The sequence below is a fragment of the Choloepus didactylus genome, chromosome 16 (assembly GCF_015220235.1).
Source record: "Choloepus didactylus isolate mChoDid1 chromosome 16, mChoDid1.pri, whole genome shotgun sequence".
NCBI classification, from domain to species: domain Eukaryota; kingdom Metazoa; phylum Chordata; class Mammalia; order Pilosa; family Megalonychidae; genus Choloepus; species Choloepus didactylus.
The window spans coordinates 34,261,951-34,280,222 of record NC_051322.1 but is presented as its reverse complement, the minus strand read 5'-3'; the positions used below and the strand labels follow the sequence as shown (position 1 = coordinate 34,280,222).

The 18,272-nt window shown below is 47.7% G+C and overlaps 1 protein-coding gene across 2 annotated transcripts in view; it reads left to right on the top strand.

The window, feature by feature from the left end:
* The first annotated feature begins 8,109 nt into the window (after window positions 1-8,109).
* The window catches only part of RNF165 (ring finger protein 165), a 258,137-nt gene continuing 247,974 nt past the window's right edge, over window positions 8,110-18,272 (top strand). For both annotated transcript variants that reach the window (XM_037806212.1, XM_037806211.1), the window contains exon 1: window positions 8,110-8,179. In XM_037806212.1, coding sequence (XP_037662140.1) covers window positions 8,119-8,179 — 61 coding nt within the window. In that variant the 5' untranslated portion in view covers window positions 8,110-8,118. The remainder of the gene's footprint in view (window positions 8,180-18,272) is intronic.

Sequence of the window (18,272 nt, the reverse complement as noted above, 5' to 3'; positions counted from 1 at the left end):
GACAGAAGAGTCTCTTCAACAAATGGGGCTATGAGAACTGGATATCCATATCCATAAGAATGAAAGAGGACCCCTACCTCACACCCTATACAAAAATTAACTCAAAGTGGAACAAAGGCCTCAATATAAGAGATAGTACAATAAAACTCTTAGAAGATAATACAGGGAAACATCTTTAGGACTTAGTAATAGGAGGTAGCTTCTAAGACCTTACACCCAAAGCATAAGCAACAAAAGAAAAAATAGATAAAAGGGAACTCCTCAAAATCAAAAGTTCTGTACCTCAAAGGAATTTGTCAAAAAGGTGAAGAGGGAGCCAACTCAATGGGAGAAAATATTTGGAAACCATATATCTGATAAGAGACTGATATCCTCCTGCATATGTAAAGAAATCCTACAACTCAACAACAATAATACAAAAAGCCCAATTATAAAATGGGCAAATGATATGAAAAGATATTTTTCCAAAGAGGAAATACAAATGGCTAAAAAACACGTGAAAAAATGTTCATCTTCACTAGCTATTAGGGAAATGTAAATCAAAACCACATTGAGGTGTCATTTCCTGTCAAAAAGAATGGCTGCCATCCAGCAAACAGGAAACTACAAATGCTGGAGAGGAACTGGAACTCTTATTCATTGCTGGTGGGAATGTATAATGGAAAAGCCACTGTGGAAGACAGTTTGGTGGTTTCACAGAAAACTAGATATGGAATTACCCGATGATCTGGCAATTCCACTTCTTAGTATATGCCCAAAAGATTTGAAAGCAGTGAAACAAACAGACATTTGTACACCAATGTTCATAGCAGCACTGTTTAGAATTGCCAAGAGATGGCAACAATCCAAGTGTCCTTCAACAGATGAGTGGATAAACAAGATGTGGTCTTTACATAGGATGGAATACTACGCAGCAGTAAGAAGGAACAAGGTCCTGAAACATATGGCAACATGGATGAGCCTGGAAGATATAATGCTGAATGAAATGTCAGACACAAAAGGAGAGATATTGTATGTTACCACTTCTATGAACTCCCTGAACAATGTAAAATCGGTGTCTTATAATGTAGAATATTGGAGACCTAGTGATAGACAGAAGCTAGTGAGGGGGAATGATGATGATCTAATATGTTCAGATATGACAATGATGGTGAACTGAAAGATATGAGAATGGATAGGGGGTGATGATTGTTTGTTAATGGGATTATAAGTATCAAAAAGCAGCATTGAAGGCAAATAGGATTGAAAGGGTACTGGCACAAAGATAGACATATAGATCAATGGAATTGAATTGAGAATTTGGAGATAGACCCCCAGATCTATGGCCGACTGATCTTTGATAAGGCCCCCAAAGTCACTGAACTGGGTCATAATGGTCTTTTCAACAAATGGGGCTGGGAGAGTTGGATATCCATATCCAAAAGAATGAAAGAGGACCCTTACCTCACACCCTACACAAAAATTAACTCAAAATGGACCAAAGATCTCAATATAAAAGAAAGTACCATAAAACTCCTAGAAGATAATGTAGGAAAACATCTTCAAGACCTTGTATTAGGCGGCCACTTCCTAGACTTTACACCCAAAGCACAGGCAGCAAAAGAAAAAATAGATAAATGGGAACTCCTCAAGCTTAGAAGTTTCTATACCTCAAAGGAATTTCTCAAAAAGGTAAAGAGGCAGCCAACTCAAAGGGAAAAAATTTTTGGAAACCATGTATCTGACAAAAGACTGATATCTTGCATATATAAAGAAATCCTACAACTCAATGACAATAGTACAGACAGCCCAATTATAAAATGGGCAAAAGATATGAAAAGACAGTTCTCTGAAGAGGAAATACAAATGGCCAAGAAACACATGAAAAAATGTTCAGCTTCACTAGCTATTAGAGAGATGCAAATTAAGACCACAATGAGATACCATCTCACACCGGTTAGAATGGCTGCCATTAAACAAACAGGAAACTACAAATGCTGGAGGGGATGTGGAGAAATTGGAACTCTTATTCATTGTTGGTGGGACTGTATAATGGTTCAGTCACTCTGGAAGTCAGTCTGGCAGTTCCTTAGAAAACTAGATACAGAGTTACCGTTCGATCCAGCGATTGCACTTCTCGGTATATACCCGGAAGATCGGAAAGCAGTGACACGAACAGATGTCTGCACGCCAATGTTCATGGCAGTATTATTCACAGTTGCCAAGAGATGGAAACAACCCAAATGTCCTTCAACAGATGAGTGGATAAATAAAATGTGGTATATACACACGATGGAATACTACACGGCAGTAAGAAGGAACAATCTCGTGAAATATGACAACATGGATGAACCTTGAAGACATAATGCTGAGTGAAATAAGCCAGACACAAAAAGAGAAATATTATATGCTACCACTAATGTGAACTTTGAAAAATGTAAAACAAATGGTTTATAATGTAGAATGTAGGGGAACTAGCAATAGAGAGCAATTAAGGAAGGGGGAATAATAATCCAAGAAGAACAGATAAGCTATCATGGGTAAATTTAACATTCTGGGAATGCCCAGGAATGACTATGGTCTGTTAATTTCTGATGGGTGTAGTAGGAACAAGTTCACAGAAATGTTGCTATATTAGGTAACTTTCTTGGGGTAGAGTAGGAACATGTTGGAAGTAAAGTAGTTATCTTAGGTTAGTTGTCTTTTTCTTACTCCCTTGTTACGGTCTCTTTGAAATGTTCTTTTATTGTATGTTTTTGTTAATTATTTTTTTTATTTTTTTATTTTTCATACAGTTGATTTAAAAAAAAAAGTTAAAAAAAAAAAAAAGGAAAAAAATATGTAGAGCCCCCTTGAGGAGCCTGTGGAGAATGCAGGGGTATTGGCCTACCCCGCCTCGATGGTTGCTAACATGACCACAGACATAGGGGACTGGTGGTTTGATGGGTTGAGCCCTCTACCACAGGATTTACCCTTGGGAAGACTGTTGCTGCAAAGGAGACGCTAGGCCTCCCTATAATTGTGCCTAAGAGCCTCCTCCCGAATGCCTCTTTGTTGCTCAGATGTGGCCCTCTCTCTCTAGCTAAGCCAACTTGAAAGGTGAAATCACTGCCCTCCCCACTATGTGGGATCAGACACCCAGGGGAGTGAATCTCCCTGGCAACGTGGAATATGACTCCTGGGGAGGAATGTAGACCCGGCATCGTGGGATGGAGAACATCTTCTTGACCAAAAGAGGGATGTGAAAGGAAATGAAATAAGCTTCAGTGGCAGAGAGATTCCAAAAGGAGCCGAGAGGTCACTCTGGTGGGCACTCTTACACACAATTTAGACAACCCTTTTTAGGTTCTAAAGAATTGGGGTAGCTGGTGGTAGATACCTGAAACTATCAAACTACAATCCAGAACCCATGAATCTCGAAGACAATTGTATAAAAATGTAGCTTATGAGGGGTGACAATGGGATTGGGAAAGCCATAAGGACCACACTCCCCTTTGTCTAGTTTATGGATGGATGAGTAGAAAAATAGGGGAAGGAAACAAACAAACAAACAAACAGACAAAGGTACCCAGTGTTCTTTTTTACTTTAATTGCTCTTTTTCACTTTAATTATTATTCTTATTATTTTTGTGTGTGTGCTAATGAAGGTGTCAGGGATTGATTTAGGTGATGAATGTACAACTATGTAATGGTACTGTGAACAATCGAAGGTACGATTTGTTTTGTATGACTGCGTGGTATGTGAATATATCTCAATAAAATGAAGATTAAAAAAAATAGTATTGAAAGAGGTTGTTTAAAGGCATGTATCCCATAGATAGGCACTACAAATATCGAAAGATGCTTGCATGATATACTTCTAAGGTATGACACTAGTACAGAGAGTTAACAACAGAACAATATATGGGAAAAAAATCTACCTGTTGCATACCAGGGACTATAATTGATAGGAATACCGTAATGTACCACACAAATACTAGGGACAAATAATTAAGGGCTGAAAAGAGCTATGAGGTGTTTTTGATCATGAGAATTGTTTAAAAAGGAGAGTGATGAGGATTAAAAAAAAAAAAAAAAGATTCACTGTGTTTTAACCTCCAACTTTCCTTCTGGTGACATACATGACTCTAAACTTCCCCTTTCCACCACACTCACACACCATTCAGCACTGTTAATTATTTTCACAATAACTTGCTACCATCACCTCTATCCATTTCCAAAAGTTTAAGTTCGACCTAGTTAAACATTCGGCACATATTAAGCAACCACTCCCCATTCTTTAGCTTCATTCTATATCCTGGTAACCTATATTCTATATTTTATGTCTATGAGTTTACATATTATAATTAGTCCATATCAGTGAGATTATACAATGTTTGTCCTTTTGTGTCTGACTTATTTCACTTAACATGAAGTCCTCAAGGTTCATCCATGTTGTCGCGTGAATCAGGACTTCGTTCCTTCTTCCTGCTGAATATTATTCCGTAGTATGGATATACCATATTTTGTTTATCCTTTCACCTGTTGATGGGTACTTGGGTTTGAAAGAAAAAAAAGGGAATGTAGGAGAAATACTGGGCCATGTTCTAGGAAATATGGATTCTAGTTCTAACTCAGCCGGGATTGGCTTTGACCTTGTTCACAACTCGTTTCTCAGCCTCCGTCTCCTCATCTGTAAAACAAGGAGACTGGGAAGACGGTAAGCTAGTTTCATTCTTGGAGGCACCACTGTATTTCTGCTTCTATAATTCTCGGACTGATTTACAAATTCCATAGCCATCTTCTCATTTGATCCCCACAATAAACCTATAAGGTAGGTCTGGCAGGGGTTATTATTATTCCCATTTTACAGATGGGTGCACTTAGTCTGAGGAGTACTCGGTGATTTGCCCAAGGTCTCATTACAGATGAAACTTCCCCTCCTGATCCACAATAGCTTCTTGGCAGGAGGCTTGAGTTTGGGTGTGACTGTTGGTGAACTGGTGCATGAGGGCATCTGCCTCATGTTTCTCTGATGTGTGAGTCTGAAGGGTGCAGTTAGTGGCTGGATTCATGACTTCCTCAGCTTACCGCTTTGGTCTGTGTTTCTGATGGTCGCTTTTTATTGGATGGATGCTCCATGTTATGGTGAGATGTACACTGAACTCAGTAACTTGGCAATCATGACTTGTAACGGGAGGGCAGGAAGTGGTGGGCAGGAGGAGATGGGCAAGCAAAAGAGAAAGAATTAAATAGCCAGGCACTAGTCTCTGTACTTTACAGGTATTACCTGATGCTCCTCACATTAATTCTGTTAGCAAGGTTGCTGCAGTCAACCTTTTACAGACATTGAAACTGGGGCCTGTGGAAGTTGAGTAACTTGCCTAAGCTAGAGTAAGTGGCAGAGCCAGAATGTGAAGCCAGGCAATCCAATTTCAGAGTTTGTATCCCCACCACTCTGCTATGAAGGTTGCATTGGGTGGTCCGGAGCCTTTGGGAGCTGACTCTGGTATAAAGTTGGATAAAATAAAGAGTGCCCACCCAAAGCTAGCAAGGTTGCTAGGAATAGGCATACAATACACTGCTGCTGGCATTGACATAAATCAATCTGTGGCAAGGGCTATAAAGTTTTCCACACTGATCAACTTAAGAATGCCAATCCAAGAAGTTTATTCTAAGCTAAGAATTCAACAAAAGAGAGAAGCTACATGCATGAGGAAGTTGATTGTGTGGTCTGCAATTACGGAAAACTGGGAGTAAATTAAGTGTCCAGGAATAAGGGCACGACTAAGTAATTTCACAGTACACTCACTTGTTGGAATACTAGGAAAACACTTAAAATTATAATTATGGAGACCATGTGGAAGGACAGGAAAATGTTTCCGATAGATTAAGTTTAAAAAGCAGAATACAAAAATATGTAGATTATGACAACTCATATATATATATGCATGCAGGACAAAGCCTGAAATAGAACAGGATAAATTTCTAGTAGTTAGGTGTTGGCTAAGGTCTTTTCAAAAAAATTTTTTTATTAGTGGTAGTATTATGTTTATTTGACAGATAATTATAAAAGGAAAGAACTGGAGGCTCTAGAGTGAGGTTTGGACCTGTTGATAAGTGTTCCTTCAGGCTGCCTCTGACTTCATCCCTGAGAACTCTGTTCTAGGGGGTGGTTGAGGTATTTAAGGTGGGTGGAGAGCTTGGATCTTTGGATCTGTGTGTGTGTGTGTGTGTGAGAGAGAGAGAGAGAGAGAGAAGGAGAATGGTGCACTGCGCTGTTGTTGCCACTGGGAAGATGATAGCTGTCTTGGCAAAGCCAGCCATTGTTTCCCCTCTGTTTATATAACCATCAGTTTGTCCTCTCCTTTGCCTCACTCACTTCCCCTTTCCCTATCCTTCCTTCTTCAGGACTCAGCTCAGAAGTCACTTATTGTGGAAGCCAGCTCCAACTGCCCCCCCCCCGGCAATGGGCTAGGTGCCCCTCCTACGTGCCCCTCCCCACAGCACCCTATGCTGATGCCCATCTCTGCCCCTGGCAGGCTCGATGGTGACTGCCCCTTTAAGTCTCTGAGATGCCTCTGGGCTGCAAGATGTCAGGGTTCAAGAGGATCTGGATCTCCTCCTGGTACTCAGGTCCAACATGTATGAAATGAATGGTCTTCCTTCCCCTTATTTCTATTGTGGGGACGGGCTGGGTTGGAGTAGTTTCCTTCCAGCTTCACATCCTGTGATTTTATCCATCTAGTTTTTACCAGATGCATTAAATAAAGGAGACTGGATTTTGAAGAGAAGTCCCAATGTTGGAAGTTTCTTCCAGCTTTCCACCTGTGGGTAGTTCCCACAAGCATTCTCTGACCTTAGTGTAGACCGTGAGCCTGTCTGAGGATTGTATGGGGAGTTTTCAGAGTAGATTGGCTGGGTGTACCTGAGCTAGGCTTTACAGTCAACTGACAATAGGGCTGTGGGTGAAGACTCTTTGCTACTGCCTTTTTTGTACCCAGTGGCTGGCCACAAGCCACGTGACACTGTGGCTGTGCCTCCACGTGTGAAACTGCAGGAGCCTGGGAGCCCTGATGTCACAGAGTTGCTTGCCTGCTGTGGAAGTGGGCGTGTCTGTGCACATGGCTGGGTGTGCCTGTATCAGAGCAGAGCAGAGCAGAGGTTGGCCAAGTGGCTCAGGGTTTTCTTGGTCGACTGTGTCTCTGTACAGAATGTGCGCACACACCTGGGTGAATGGTGTTCAATTCAGCAAATGATTATTGCTAGCTTTGTGCTGGGTGCTTCAGGGAGGGAGTCGGCTGTGTGTACATGTCTTATCTGTCATTGTGTGTCCCTCTGTGTGCCTTTGAGAATGCGTTCTTGGCACGTGTCCTGCGTTAAGAAGGCTCTTGCTGTGTGCATGTCTGTGTGACAGTGTCTAGGTCCTGTCTGCGGCTATTTCCTCCTTTTCCAGCTTCTCTTGTGCCCGCAGTCAGCCTCTGCACGTGCACCAGTCTCCAAGCGCATGTCCCCGAGTGCCCCGTGCGCTGTGTGCAGCGACCTCCGAGTCGTGTGCACTTCGTGTGCTCGTGCCCGTTTCTATGCACGCACGAACGCACCTCCATATGTCTGGGTGCATGTCCTTCTCAGTGTGTGCACGTTCCGTGTGCACGCCGCCCGTGTCTGGGTGTTGGGGTGCAGGGACGCTTCGCGCGCGCGCGCTGGGCCTGCGGGCGGCCAGGGACCAGCGCTGGGCTCCACGCGCCCCGCGGGGCTGACCCACCCCCCGCCCGGCCGCGGGCCGCCGCGATTGGCCGCTCGCTCCCTCCCAGCCGTCACCCCCTCCCGCCACCCGCGTGCCCGCGGTCCCCGCTGTCCCCCGCGGTTCCGGCGAGGCCGCGCCGCGCTGCGCTCCGCTCCCATTGGCTGCGCGCGCCTTTGTGTGGCGGCAGCTGCGGCCCCAGCGCCTTTGAATGTCGAGAGGGGCCGGGAAGGGAGCCTTTCCATGGGCCATCTGTCTCCCCGCCAGCCGCCGCCCCACCGCCGCCCGCGCCCCGCGCTCCGCCTCCCGCCCCGGCGGCTCCCGCAGCCCCGCCGCCGCCCGCGCCCGCGCCCCGGAGCCGCGCCACAAAAGGCCCGCGCGCAGCCGCCGCCGCCGCCGCCGCGCGAGGAGCCAGGATGGTCCTGGTCCACGTCGGCTATCTCGTGCTTCCGGTGTTTGGCTCTGTGCGAAACAGAGGTATCGCTTTTTCCTTTCGGGGTCTACTTCGGAGCGTGGATCGTCGTAGGCACTGGGGGCGGGAGCGGGCGCCGCGGGCGGCGGGGGCTCAGGGCACACCCGCGAGGACGCAGGGAGAGCGGTGGCTTCTCCCCACCCTCTTTGGGGCGACCACCAAGTATGAAGCTGGCTGTCCCCGTGGGAGCTTTTGTCGTGAAGTTAGGTCTTGGCGAATTTGGGTCCCTCCCTCCCCAGCCCCATTTTTATTCTTTGCGGCGGACGTGGTCCCCCCAAATCCCAGCCCCTTCCCCAAAACCTAGCCCTGAATGATAGGAAGAAGGAGAGATACATGAGCGTGCGTGTGAGCGTGAGTGTGTGCAAGCATGCTTGGTTTCCGGTGGTTTGCCTTTTTTTGAGGTATATGTGTGTTTGTGTTGTGTTTGCATTTCCTTCGTTTTTTTTGGTCAGTGATACCGATGGCCGGTTAGCTGGGATCTGGGTATGTGCCCTTTCCCATCCCCCAGCCCTCACTCTCGTGGGCACTTGCATGATTTCCAGTCCCATACCTTTCTCCCCTTTAACCCTTTTTCTGTGTGCCCTGTGCTACGGCCCTTCCTCCCTTCCCCCCAGCCCCTGGGCAATTGTCTTTGTATGACATTTGCTTTTGGGGGGCTCAAGATGCTTGTGTGTGTGTGTGTGTGTGTGTGCGTGCATGTGTGTGCTTGTGCGCGCGCCTTGGAGAGTCAGATGTGCACTGCTGTTCACCCCTGGGCCCGGCCGGAGCGGGGTGCCTGGCCCTGGGGTGTTGCGCTGTGTGTGAGGTTGGGGTGTGTAGCTGCCCCCACGCCAGGCCTTTGCCCTGGGCAGGCGTTGACAAAGCAGCAGGCCGGCGTCGGGCTTTGTTTTTAACTGTGATATATGGGGTGTGTTTGCACGGTCCCGTTTCCCCACATCCCCATTCCCTTACATTTCTACAATAGCTTGATTTCCCCCGCCTCTTTCCGACTCCCTACCCCCGACATTTCTTCCATTTTCTTTTAATCAAAAAATCCCTACCTCCCAAAGCAAATCCAAGATGCATTTAGATTCATTTTTTTTTTTCTTTCTTTCTTTTTTTATTCTGCCTCTGGACTCACATTTCTCTTCTTGGAAATGTTTCTTCTATCCTCTCCCACTCCACGTCTGCTTAAATCCCTGCTGGCTAAGGCCCTCCTCCCCCACTCTCCCCCCTCCCTCCCACAGAATGATGTCTTCGCTTTGCACACCAGGGCTCCTCCACAGCGTCCGAGCGAGGGGCGGGGTCGCGGGGCCAGAGCTTTAGTGCGCCCCAGGGGCCCGATTGGGCAAGAAAAGGAAAGCCCAGCCCTCTTTCTTCCAGCGCAGATGTCCCCAGCCCCCTGCCTCTCCCCAGAACCTAAAAGGCGAGGCTGGCCCCCGTAGGCCTGTTTGAACCGCAGTTTTTTGTGTGATGATAGAATGATGACATTCTGCATTTATCAAATCTTTTTTTTTTCTTCATTGTGTAGCTCAGTGAATGGTCAACTCGCTGCTGTGTGCGCTGTGGCCCTTCTGCCTCCGCATTTAGCTGTATTGTGACACCCCTCTTAACCATTTCCTGTCTCCATCTGAGGAAGGCATTGCTATTTAAGCGGCAGTATCCCCTATCTCAGGCCGGCCTAGCAACGTGGGGAGGGGGAGAGGGGCATGGAACCGGATGGGGGTGTGGGGAGGGACTGGAGGAGCTCTCCCTTGAAATGCCAGCCCCCTCCCCCAATACGCAATTATCTCTTATTACTTGGCATTTCCTCTTAAAACGGGTGTGGAACGTTACACTAGGCAGAAATTCAAAAATGATTAAGAAGGATGTTGAGCCTGAAAGTATAATTATCCTGATTAAATCATTATCATCCTCATTAATACCACCGATCTCTAAATACCATTGCAGGATGCAGATTCCATGTTTTGAAATTCAAATTACTCAGCTGCCTTTAAATTTTATTTTTAATACCACCTCCCCACCCCCCAAATCCAACAAAACAAATTCTGCCCGTCAGTCAAAGTTTTACTTTCATGCCAGACATGCCCACAGGCAATCCAAGGGCTGAGGGGTGAGTCGGGCTGTGGGTAAAATTTAGCACAATGTGATAAGAAGTCATGACCTTCCGATAGAGGATACTAATGCTTAAGCCAACAAGGTCCTAAACCACAATCTTCCTGTAAAACTATTACATAGTCTGCCAGCTTAAATCTGTTCTTTTTAGTTTCCATTGTAGTAGTATAGGATGTAGGCCATTTCAGAATAGATGTAGAGAAATAACCATTTTTGTATCTTCATCTTGTTTAGCGGAGTACATTGCACTGTAAATCCCTGTTAAGTGGATTCCTTTTGCCTTGGCTTGGAGGCTGTAACATCCTGTTTCCCAGTTATCCGGGTGACTATCAGCTTCTTGACAGCACCCAGGCATAACTGAAGAGGATACATTTAGTCGGAGGCAAAAAATGATCTATCCATATATACATACGAAAGAAAATCTTTGATGAGATGACAGTTGCCGCTATTGCATAGCCTTTGAACATTTGGTGCACAAAGTTTCCTGGCTTAAGGGGGAGCCACGGCTGTGGTGTCCTAATTGTTTAATTGTACAATGTCAAGAGCACCTTTGGACATCCGCTCTGGCTCTCAGGGCTGCCCCTTTAACAGCCGGCTCCCTTCTGCTGCTTCCCCGGCCCGATGGGCTTGAAAACTGAAACAAAACTGCAGCAATAATGAAAGAATAAGGCCCCGACTTCAAGGGCCCTTCCAAAGTAAAGCCCCAAGTAGCCTCCCCAGACTGCCATTTGGCAATCTGAAAAGAAAGTTAAAAAAAAAAAGAATTCCCAGGAAAATGGTTTTCCATTAAACAGGGATAGCGTGTTCTGCTGTGCTGAATTACTTCCTGTTCTTATTTTGTGGGTAATTTTTTCTGTATCAAATATCCTTTTGGTTGTGTATCTTTTTCACCTTTTCTTGTACTAAAACTAAAGCATGGTCTGTATTTTTTTACATCCCCCAGTTGACAATGTACAGCGCTCGGTTAGAGACGTCCCCCTGCTGAAATGTACTGTGGTCGTGTAGCCCGGGCCATCTGCTCATTGTACGCTGCTTTTGTTCTGTTGCCCTTCCGAAGCATGGTGGGCCCAGCCTTTTTTTTTGTATCGTGTGCATGACGACATTGTTACACACAGAATCCACTAATACTAATATACAATCTCTCAATAAAGAACTAGTTTTCCTATATTAACCTAGTGTGCTTTTTCTCTTGCTGTTTTCCCATTTATTGTCGTATCCTGCTGTTTAGATTTTTTCCCCTTGCTTTTCTATTCCCACCCTCACCCGCCTACCACCCCACCTCCCATTGTAAGATTCGAGTGAATGCCTTTTCTTTTTTCTCTCCCCTCCCTGCCTTTTTTTGGTGGTACAGATATGGTGACTTAATCTCATCCAGTCCATATCTCTTTACAATAGATGTCTGGGGCGACAGGAGGGGTCAGTTGTCCTGTCACACTGCAACAGCTCAACTGCGTAGAGAGAACCCCTATGTTTACCACCTGTGTACCCCAGAGCCTCCCATTTCATCTTAATTTCCAACTCACACGGGCACTTGGTTTATCATGCTGGTGAAGAGACGGGAAGATAACACTTATTGAGAAAAGGGATACTGTTCTTAACTAGCAATCTTGTAGCATTTCAGACTCGCCTGAAAAACACATTTTTAGTTTTTTTTTTTTTTTTAACTTTTCCTTTTACTGTCTCATTGATTTACTGTCCTTATAAATCATGCTGGGGTTGGGGGATGGGTGGGTGGGGTGACGTGTTCCATGTAGTCAAAGACATTATCTGATATTTGAAGGTACCCTCTTCTATGTGCAGATTTAAATTCTTGGGACCTGCAAGGTAATTTTGAATTGAGATCCTGAATAAGAAGCTGTTTGAAACAGAAACCAACACAACCCCCTGCACCCCGGCTCTCGGCCAGCAGCAGGACCTGTTACTGTAGGAATAAGAGGGTCTGCCCCCGCCTCCTGCCATGAGCCAGTTAAAGCTGATGATAGCCTAGTTTCCTGACAGCTACTTCATCTGTATCCCTGGGGCTGCTCTTAGGAGGAAGAAAGCCACATCTCAGCCTTTGTCTAAGTGTGGGTGGTGGTGGTAGTGGGGTGGGGTGGACCAGGAGGGGTGTCAGGACCTACCCCAAATCAACTTGGAAGAAGAGCCCTTAAGATGTCTTTTTTCCACAATTGCATTTGAGAAGGCCAGTGGAGTAGTATTTTGTTTCCCTAGAGTGGAACCCCAACTCAAGCATTTGTCAGTTATACCTATTCAATTTTAGCCCAGAACAAGACTTGCTAAATGAGGCGTTTTAGACACCAAGGAAATCACGGTTAAAGAAATTCACGGTTCCTTCCAAGGGCCATCATTCTGGAGCTTTTGGTGGTTGTGCTCCTTCCTGGGCAGCCCCTGCAGGACCAGAGATCCTCCCTGCCTTCTTTGTGGCTCCTTGCGACTCTCCTCTCCCCAGCCCATGACTGCCCCCTCTGTGCTCTGGCCCTTTGTTCTCGGGCTCTCCCCAGCCTGGTGGGAGCGCCGAGCTGATTTGCTGTGACACACGGACACACGGATGTTCCCAGCCGAGGCCTGGGCTGTCGTTTGCCTGAGGGGAGGAGATGCGTGCCTACAAGGCTAGTCCTTTGAGGATGTCCTTGGTTGGTTTCTTCTCCTTCCCCTCTCCCTCCTCCTCCTCCTCTTCCCTGTTCTTCGGTTTACATGAGACAAATTTTAATTTTCTTCCTAGTTTGAGATACCAAAATAAAACACCCCCAACCCAACCTCAACAATAATAAAACTACTCCAAATCAGGTGACCTTCCTCATTTTTGTCCTAGACCACCGTGGCTCATTAGATCAACATTTACCAACTCCAAGATTTTTTTCTAAATTAGTGTTAAGTATGTCAGAATTATTTGATCAATACACTTGGGGGGATGGTTCAGTAACCTAATAATATAGAAAGCTGTTGGGTTAATGGGAAGTCATGTTTAGCAATTTATCAAGTGCGTGCTATATTTTGACCCAGACTGCCAGAAAGAAACATATACATAATAAGGAGACCTTTTCCCCCTGACTGAACAATCCAATAACCACAAAGCCATAATACTTTCTATTTACTCTTGAAACCATCTGATGCATATCTGTTTTAATAACTTTGACCCCAAGATTTTGGAAAAGCCATCTGTTAAGTAGATCCTATATCACTGACTGAAATGAGATGGAATACAGCTCTTGTTTACAGCTCTTGTTTTTTGAATAAGAGGACTTCTCTCTCAAAACCAGCATCCAATGAGGTCTACTTATCTAATGAGTTTATTAAATAGTAGTTTTCCATAAACCAGCAATAGGAATCATTCAAGGCTAGGGGGAAAGGCCACCAGGTGACGGATACTGGGTGGCTGCCCTTCCGTTTGCGTTGTGCTCAACTCCTGCCCCTCTCTTTCCAGTCCTCCCCATCTTTACACAAGCACACTGCAGCATTGCATTGCAAGACTTATTGGTTTTCTAGGCTAAGGAAGCAGGAGCTTTGGGCCAGATCCAAACGCAGCATGGGGCCCCTTACCTGGAGCTAAGGCAAGGGAGACAGCCGGCCCTAGACTCTGGCTCAGGGCCTGGCTTTGGTTTTCCCAATCCTGCTGACCACTGTTGTGCAAATATGCAAGACACTTGTGCCTTAGCTTCTCTCTGGATCTAAATAGCTTCTCCCCCCAATTCCTGGCTTAATATAGTACAAGTACTAATAGAATTTATTAGTTTCTGGTTTCATTTAGGCATAGATGACCCAATGTATTTCCAAGAGAATAGGAGGGGGGATTTCCTTGGAAAGACTCAGATTTTTAGGATAATTTGAGATTTAAAGCAAACATACATAACCCCACAGCTGAACCATTCACAGTGCTTGTACCTTCATTCATTCATCCATTCATTCATTCACTCACTCATTCACTTGTTTGTTCATTCAGTTCATGAGTGTTTACTGGATACCAGCTTGGGGCCAAGCACTGTGCTAAAGGGGTTACAAAATGTGGCACCAGGGTCCCTCCCCTCCTGGGGCTTCTGCTGTGGCTGGGAGATAAATGCTCAGGACACCAGATGTTGTCTGAGATGTCTTATACCAAATGCCCAAATGGATAAGGGTCTTGATTGATAAAGTAGAAAGAACCTGGAGCAGTCCAGGGTTTGAGTCCTAGCACAGTCTTGCCTTGGAGGGGTGAACCAGGGCCACATCTGAAAGGTGACCATCACAATACCACCTGATAGGATATGACTAAACTCTCCAGGGACACCTGGCACACAGCAGGTGCCTGGGACGTACCGCCCCTCCCCTTCATGGCTGTAGGAGTTGACTGGCCCAAAGGACCAAATAAAGTCAGAGTTGACCTTGCTGAGGAGGGGGTGGAGATGTGCCTCAAAGGGTGGTCTGTATAGAGAAGCTGAGGAAGACAAGGGAGCACTCCAGAAGTGGGGTGGGGAATAAACAAGTTTCTGGCCAAAACCAGTGGCTCTGCTGATTTGGTAAGAACAGAAGGTGCATATGTGGAGGTGTGTGTGTGTGTGTGTGTGTGTGTGTGTGTGTGTGTGTGTGTGTGTGCAGGGGCATTGTGCAGGCCTATTGCCTTGCACTGCCACAGGGGCACTGGGATAGTTGTCCTGTCTTTGAATGATTCTCCCCAAAGAACAACTTCAGGAATTATGTAGAAGCAGGTGTAGGAGAAAAGGCTGGAAGGGATTTTGAAGCCAGTTTCTGAAGGTCTTTGGAAGCCCAGGTAGCACTTGGACCTGAGCCTTTCGCTGGAGCTGTCAGGGGAGAGCGGTGTTGGAAGGGCTTGCCCTGGCCGCTGCTGACAGAGGGGTGAGACCAGGGGCTGAGGCCAGGGAGGAGCCAGAGTGGGCATCCGGGGTGATGGAGGCGTTCACCTAAGGGGATGGAAGCAGGACTTGTGGACGTGGAGGGGGCAGAGGGGAAGCGAGGTCTCTGGGAGGATATAAGACCACGAAGGCGAGCAGAGAAGATGGGGAGGAAAGATGAGTTCAGCGTTTGGAGAAATTTGAGATGTTGAGAGTGACAGAGGGAAGAGGACTGGGCCAATATCCTGGGGGTTGACGCTTGTAGTACTTTGAAATACAGATTCCTGGCTGGGGTTGGAAATTAACTTCAATAATAAAAACCCCTCATATTTACATGACACCCCCTCCAAAAATCCTCTCTCCATGCCGGAAACCCCTAATTGGATGATTCATGAGTATGTTCAGTTAAGCAGTTCACTCTCTGAGCAATCACTTTTAAAATCTGTGCCTGTGTTATATCAGTTTGGGCAAGTTTTATCAAATTTTGCTCTTTTTGAAAAAAGAGCCCCCCAAGGTGGGTGAGTGCCAGGATTACTGCCTCTGCAGGTTTGCAAGAAGGTCCTACCCACCCCTGAGAGCTGGAGGAGCTGTAGGGACCCCACCCTGGATAGCAGAGGGCGGGGAGCAGGGGGTCCGAAGGGCAGGGACAAAAGGTGGGGCATGCGCTCTGATCTCAGAATTGGCCCTGTCTGCAGCGAGGGGATTTCCCCCACTTCACAGCCCTTTCGCTTGTCAGCACAGCCTGGGAGGAAGGAATTGAGGACCAGAGAAGGAAACTGAGGCCACGAGTGGTGAAAGCCCCACCCCCTGCCCCCAGCTAGTGGATGGCTGAGGCCACTAGACCCCGGGTGCATTCCCCTCTTTGGCTGTGTGCTGTCGGGAGCCCTGTCAATGCGGACACAAGACTTAGGAAGGAATCTCCGCCTTTACCCCGTATCTGGTGGGACCTACCTAACTGGGGGAACGAACACTCCTCATTCACATTGGGGAGCCGACTCTTTCCAGCTCACGGGCTGCCAAGCTACGAGGGTGTCTAGGTCCCCAACCTTCCAGAAGGGGACTCTAATGGACAGGAAAGGTGCTTGGTGAACCAGAGGGTCCCCCGAGCCAGGAAATGAGCAGGCAGTGGAACCTGGGGCGGTGAGCCCTTCACCCCACCAGCTCAGGGGAGGCTCAGCTGCTCTGTGGGAGACGGAAGGGAGGTGGAGACTGTGTGCCCATTTCCACGGAAATAATCAACTAGTCTGGGGGCCCATTCCCGAGGCTCCCAAGCCATGGGCTCACCTTGTGTCCCTTCTTCACTGGATCATCTGGTGCCTTCACAAATTATATCTATGCTATATCCTGGAAGGAATAGAACCACATTTTGGAAAGTTTAGAAAAGACACCCATGGCGGGGAAAATCTCTTAGGCGTCTGCTCCCTTGTGATCATCTTAGTGAAACGCCTTCCACATTTTTACACATATATAGTTTTCTTTTTCTTTGTAAGTTGTAAACAGTGTACATACAATTCTGTACTTACCATTTTCACATTTTGCTACCTTGTTTTGACAAGCATCACTTTTAAGGGATGCATAATATTCCACTTGAATGGCAGCCCCACACTCAGGCTTGAAGGATTCTAATGGACAAGCCACTGTGGATTGTGGGCCGTTCCATGCTGTGCAACTCATCCCTCCCTCCTGCTGATGCTGACGGCTCACTGTGCGGGGAGGAGGGGGTTAGTGGAACAGGTCTGGCCCCACCCAAGCTTCTCAGCACCATCAGCTCCTTCACCATTAGCAGGCCCAGATTGAGGGTGGGGGGACAGAGACACAGGGAGCTTGGAGAGAAATAAAATTTGAATAAAATGTTCTGAGACCTGGGGTTCTGGTCCTTGCTCTGTTACAAACTGTCGCTGTGATCTTGAGCAAGTCAGCTTCCTTCCCCGGGTCTCAGTTTCCCTGTCAGTCAAATGGGGATGTTATGCCCATTGCTTCTGCCTTACAGCCCTTGTCATGTGAAATAACACACGTGAAATAAACCAAGACCAGTTAAGGCCACATGATGACAATTTCCAGCATTATTAGCAGTGGTAGCCCTCGGGCAGGCCACACAGGGCAGCGGGGGTTGGTCCTGTCCCAGAGCCCAAGCCCCAGCCTGCAATCCCCTCCTCCATAACCACCGGGTGATGTGTGGGCAAGTCGACCTCCTTGCACCTTGGCTTCCTCCTCTGTCAGGGGAGATAATTGGCCTAATTGCCCCTTCCTGCTCTGAAAAACTGTTATTTCCTCCTGATGATGATAACTTGCATTTTCCTGGCCCATTCTGGCGTTCTGTCAGGACCACAGCCGCCAGCTCTTTAGCACTCAATGGGCACGTGCCCTGCCACTGGCCGTTTTGCTCCGTGCCTTGCCGTCGGGGGCAAGGGGAGCTGTGACTACTCCAGCCCGGCTAGCGGCACACCCCAGGCCCAGGTTCCGTCTGGTGCCCAGCGCCTGGCCCGGACCCGGGTCTCCTACCCTGAGCCTAGCGCTTCCGGGGCTGCTGCTCTTGTTTGGCCTCGGAGCAGAAAGCTCCCTTGAACTCGGGTGGTCCGGAACGCCATCCTTTCCTTTGCACATCGCCCTGGGCATGGCCCGGTGGAGGGGGCGTCGGAGAGGGGAAGTTCTCCCAGCGGGCGGGGGGCAGTGACGGTCACCCACACGGTGGCCCGTCCCACCCTGTGTCCCCCAGATCTCAGGTCTCAGCCGCTCCCCCAGGCGGCAGCCTCGGCTGAGGCCGGGAGAGGAAGCGGCGGCTGCTGACTCAGCACCAGCCGCGGGGTGAGAGGGGGCGGAGGCGCTGGCGAGGCTGGGAGGAAGTGAGAATTCAGCCAACACCTGTCTCCAGGAAGGCAGGAAGCTGGAACAGCTGCTGCTCCCCCCCTGGGGCTGAGTGGGAGGGAAGGGGTGGAGGTGCCCTCGGAGCCCCCCCCACCCCCACACAGCCAGCCTGCCCCAGCTCTCCTCCCCTGGCTGACGGCACCCTCAGGCCACCCCCCGATTGCTTGAGGTTGGGGGCCCTCGAGGCCTGTGCTGCCTGCTCCCCAGGAACACCCACCTCCTGGAATACTTGCATCTGCTCCCAGACTCGATGGGCCCTAAATGGGTTAACGCCACTCCCCTCTGCCAAGAGCCAGAGACACCAGCTTTCCTT